At 43.7% G+C, this 5,364-nt stretch overlaps 1 protein-coding gene across 3 annotated transcripts in view; it reads right to left on the minus strand.

Annotated features, from left to right (window-relative positions):
- Positions 1-4,423, minus strand: part of SNX14 (sorting nexin 14) — a 95,834-nt gene extending 91,411 nt beyond the window's left edge. For 2 of the 3 annotated variants that reach the window (XM_012638216.1, XM_012638215.1), the window contains exon 1: positions 4,100-4,423. In XM_012638216.1, coding sequence (XP_012493670.1) covers positions 4,100-4,239 — 140 coding nt within the window. In that variant the 5' untranslated portion in view covers positions 4,240-4,423. Of the gene's footprint in view, positions 1-514; positions 536-4,099 lie in introns of those variants that run through there. The other variant, XM_012638217.1, reaches the window with a different exon arrangement.
- Positions 4,424-5,364: the final 941 nt, after the last annotated feature.

The following is a 5,364-nucleotide window of genomic DNA, read 5'->3' on the forward strand; positions in this document are numbered from 1 at the left end:
GCACTCACTCTAGCCCGGGCAACAAAGTGAGACTCTGTCTCAAAAAAAAAGAAAAGAGCGTCAGCAGAGAAATCATCTTGAAGCTTGACTTTCTTTGCTGTCATGACATAAACGTGAACCATTTCTACACTCTATTGCTACATGTAATGAAAAATAAATTCTTTTTGGCAATCACAAGCATTCGGCACAATGGCTGGATAAAGATGAAGCAACGAAACATAGTCCAAAAGTGAATATTCATCAAAAAAAGCCAATAGTGTCTGTTTGGTGGTCTAGTGTTGGTATTATCCACTACAGCTTCATGAAACCTGGTCAGTAGATTACAGAAGATGTCTACTGCAACCAATTGGGCGAAATGATGAGGATACTTGCAATTAAGCAGCCGAGATTGGTCAATAGAGACTGGCCAATCCTCTTGCAAGACAATACTCGACCACATGTAGCACAAACAATGCTGCTCAAACTACAGCAGCTGGACTTGGAAACTCTCTGTCATTCACAGTATTCACCAGACCTTGCGCCAGCTGACTGCCACTTCTTCCAGGTTTTGGGCCACTTCTTGCAAGGGAAAATATTCAATTCTCAACAAGCTGCGGAAAACGCCTTTCACGATTTCATCGCCACTTGCTCTCCAGGCTTCTTCACTGCTGGCATAAACAAGCTACTGTTAAGATGGCAAAAGTCTGTCATTAGTTTAGGCACATACTTTGATTAAGTGTACTGCTTCTTGTTAGAGATATAATAAACTACACTTTTGATTCAAAATCGGACATTTCATATTTAATGACCTAATACATTTTCAAAAAAAAAAAATCTGTCAACACTTGTTCTAAATTACAAGAAATTTACAAAAGCTTAAAAGATGTAGCAACCAAACACAGTAAAACTTGTTTAGATCATGATTAGAACAATGTACCATAAATTTTTATACAATTAGGAAAATTTGATTATGAACTGTTATTAGATGACATTAACTTATAATTGTTAATTTCATAAGATTATAGTTTTGTATAGAAGTGATTTTTTAAAAAAGGAAGAAGGTTAGACCAAAAAATATGGCAAAATATCAATGATTGTTGAAATTGAGTGATGGGTGCTTAGAAGTTCTTTGCACTCTCTTACATATTCTTGGAAATTTTCAAAATCAAAAATTAATAAAAAAGATAAATTCTAGCAAGACAGATTAAGGATAGAAATCTTATACAAAATACAAAATGAAAAAGAACTAACCATAGCTATAACTGAAATGAAGAATAAGACTATGAACAACTATATATTAATAAATTGGGAAACCTATACAAATTTTTTTAAAAAGGCAAAAATGCTAGAAATTACTGAGTGAAGAACTAGAGAATGTGAATAGACCAATGATCATTAAAGGAATTAAAACAGTAATCAGAGTCCTGGCTGCCAATAAAAAGGCCCTTGGCCCAAATGGTTTCACCAAACTTTCATGAAACAGATAATGCCTATCTTATTATATAGACTCTTTTAGGAAAGAAAAAATGAAAAAAAGCTGATAATGTAAAAGGACTAATATAATTTCAATTCCTACATCAGATAGAGACAATATAATAAAATCATTAGATTGAACTTAAGAATATGGTTATGAAGTACTACATATAGCTTTAGTTATAAAACCTCCAGTATATGATAAAATAAAAATACATCGGCCAGGCGCGATGGCTCATATCTGTAATCCTGACACTCTGGGAGGCCAATGTGGGAAGATAACTTGATGTCAGAAGTTTGGGACCAGCCTGAGCTAGAGCAAGACCCTGTCTCTACTAAAAACAGAAAAAATTAGCTGGGTGTGGTGGGCACACCTGTAGCCCCAGCTACTCTGGAAGCTGAGGCAGGAGGATTGCTTTAGCCCAGGAGCTGGAGTTACAATGAGCTATGATGATGCCACTGTATTCTAGCCCAGGTGACAGAGGGAGACTCTGTCTCAAAAAAAAAAAAAAAGGTATTTTGCAAAAGTGCAAGGTTTTCACACCTGCAGGATGGCTTCACAAATTTCCTTTTCTTTTATTACAGTGGTCCTTTCTTACGTTAGATTCATTTATCTTGAAATGGCAGGCAACCATAGCTGCAGACCTCAACCTACAGTACATATCAAGCAATTTAACGTTTTCTTGTTATGTCGTGACTTTATGCTTCTGGGGAGCACTTCTAGCATCACTAGAGGCACTTCATATGGGTCCCATGGTGTTATACTCAGAGTTTGTATGGGGGGGGGTGGCACCTCCAAACCCTGCGTTGTTCAAGGGTCAACTTTATATATAAATTTTTTAAAATTTCAGAATAGACATATCTAGTAACCCCCACTCCCAGAAGGGACCGCATTATCTTGTATAACAACCAGGGATACTCTTAAGCATACACAAGCATATATCTTTGTGTATATATTTATGTGAATACATGCTTTTTAACAAAAAAAATCAGACATATACACTAAAAAGCACACTATTTATAGTGTGCCATAGCACACTGTTCTATACCTTCCAAAAGATTTTTCATAGAAAAGAGGTACCTAATTATTCTTTTATTCAAGACAGTTCTATGATGTTTAAAATCACTTTTCTTGATCACAGCGGTAATAAATGGGAAATACCAAAAAATGTGTGAAAACAGCTTCACTCACAAACCCAACCACTCAGATAACATGTACGTGTTATTTCCCTCCTTCTTTGCATAATACAAATACATGGTACAGATTAGATGGTATGCAGATCAGATAGTATCCCATGACTTCTTAACAACACAGAACACTAAATGCCATGATTTCATAAATAGGTGACTTCAGAAATCTAGTTTAACCTGCTCCTAAGGCTGTAACACCCTGTAAACTTAAACTGGTCCAGTTCCCAAAGCAGACAGATAAGAATCCCTGGACAAAACTTAACAATCATCCAAAGTCTACATTTCTTTCATACTGAACCTGCAAGTCTAGCTTGGAATACCTTCCAGATGACAGAAAGCAAGTATCTATTAGCTTCCACTCTGTTAAGGATTCCACTTCTCCGACATGCCTACAATCCAAACACGTCACCATCACAATCAAAGCACAATTGTTGGCACTAAGTGCCCAATACCGTTTAAACCCAGAATCAACAGAAAAGCAAAGCCACTAGGGAAAAAATCCCAACTGCAACACAGGAAATAATAAATGCTTACCCTAGAGCAAAATTCAGTTACCAAATTCCTTGTTTATTCTTCCCTGCTGCTATCCTTGGAGCTATCAACTACCTTAAGATAAAGAGTAAGAATGGTTGCCTGTTCAAAACAACAGAGAAAACAGCTTGCAGATGCTGTTGTTGACAAGGGTCTTAGACTTCTTTCCACCAAAAGAAACCTGGAAATAATTTTAAAGTTCCCCTCTACTACCTACTACATCTCTACCATTTGTTGAAGTAGCAAAATGAAGGAAATCTACGAGTTTCTTTCAGGGGCAGAAACTTCCGCTTCAAAATGCCAACTGAATTTACCAATTTCAACCTTTCAGAATATTCCAGCTTTTATTTTATTTATTTATTTATTTATTTATTTTTGAATGAGAGAGACAGAAAAGGAGGGAGACAGAGGGAGGAGGGAAGGGGGCAAGAGTAGGAAAGAGAAAGAAAGAGAACACGCGCATAAGCTGGGAGCGCGGACAATTTGCATAAAATTGCGGTCGCGACCAGACCTTGAACCAACCCTCCCCGTCACCTGACTGGAACGCCCCTGTACGGTCTCAAATCGAGCCAGACACACAGATTTCACTGTTTTGAAAAATATCGATGATGAATCCGTTTTGAGAAACGAGTGCAAAGAAGGTAAGAATCGGGATGGGTAGCTTACGAGACTAAGCCTCGGGAAAGGGGGCACTTAAACCTACCCCACCGCCCGCACTTCCGGGCCCCGACATTCGGCCGGGCTCCCCGAGGCCTCTCTCCCCGGAGCTCGCCCTCGCCAGCGGCCTCACAGCCGACCCCAAGCCCGCAGCTGCGCAGTCCAGGAGGCCCCACACAGTGAAGCAGCATGGATATGGTCCGCAGCTTCGCAGAGAAGCTGCCGCCGCCGCAGCCACCGCCCGCCGCGCTGCCCCTTGCGGTGTTACCTGTTGAGAAGCAGAGAGGCGGCGCTGAGGCAGAGAAGCAGGAAGCAGAACAGCGGATACTGGCGGCAGATCTCGCGTCCTACGTCCAGCCGCAGCCGCTGCTTCAGCTTCTCCCCCATCGTCCGCACCCAGGACACCATCTCCGTCTGCGCGGCTGAGGGTGTGCTGCCGGCTGAGGCCGACGTCTAGGCGACCCCCATCAACCTCCCGGGTCCTCGCCCCGCGGGCCCACCAGCTGACAGACACAGCCGTCCACCGGCGGACGGTCGCCGCGGGCCCCGCCTTGCGGCCGTCGCCGCGCGTGCGCAGCCCCCGCCCCCGCCGGCCAGAAGAAAGGCCGCAGGACGTGCCCGAGGTCGTCCCTCTGCGCTAGGGCCCCCAGCGTCCCGGCGCTCCGCCCTGTGGCAAGAGCAGCACGGAGTATTCCGTGGATGTTCTGACTCCATGGGCGACCAGGCTTTTCCGGAAACCGAGAGAAAGCCTCCGCACCCGGTAACCGCCTGTATTGCAGAGGAGAGGGAGAAGGTGGTGCCTGAACACTACGGAAACTACAGCTGTCGGGCGCTGCCTGAGGGGCACCGGAGTTCGCGGAGCCTGCCGGGAATTGGAGTCCTCTTGGTGCGAGCCCGCGGAGGGATGGAGCGGGTGGACGCGCCCCTCGCCACCCTTCGCGCCTCCTCTGCTACTTTCTGCTCCCCGGTGGGGTGGGGTGGGGAGTCAGGTATGACCTCTGCGTGACGTCTAAGGGAGAGGAGGGTGGCACGCCTTGAAGTCTTCATTTTAAAAGGGGCAAGTTGGGGGCTGCAGAGGTGGCGAGTAAAACAGCCCTGGAATAATCTTATCATATAGAGTCCAATCCACCAGGTCGCCACTCCTGCAAGAAAATAACCTTTTGCGCCTTCACAGGCAAGACAGAGCTCACTTCACGCCGCCCTAACCAAAATGCAGGTGTTTGGACAACACAGGTTGTCAGGTTAGGTTTAGTCCCTCTTACAAAAATCTCCTGGGGCTTCCCCTTTACTAACTCATCACATTTCTGAATTTTAATTTCTGTATTCTTTGCCACTCTGAGAGATGCAGGAAGACATTATAATAGCTAAAATTGTAGGCGGCGCGCTAAGCATTTTCATTTAACCTTCACACATTCACCCCATGATGTAGGTACAGTATTCTAGTTTCAACAATTTTACAGTTTACTGAGATAAAGAACTTACTCAGGATCACGCATCTAACGAAGCCGGGATTTGAGCCTGTTCTAACTCCAG

The sequence above is a fragment of the Propithecus coquereli genome, unplaced genomic scaffold, assembly GCF_000956105.1.
Source record: "Propithecus coquereli isolate 6110/MARCELLA unplaced genomic scaffold, Pcoq_1.0 Scaffold127, whole genome shotgun sequence".
Lineage (NCBI taxonomy): Eukaryota > Metazoa > Chordata > Mammalia > Primates > Indriidae > Propithecus > Propithecus coquereli.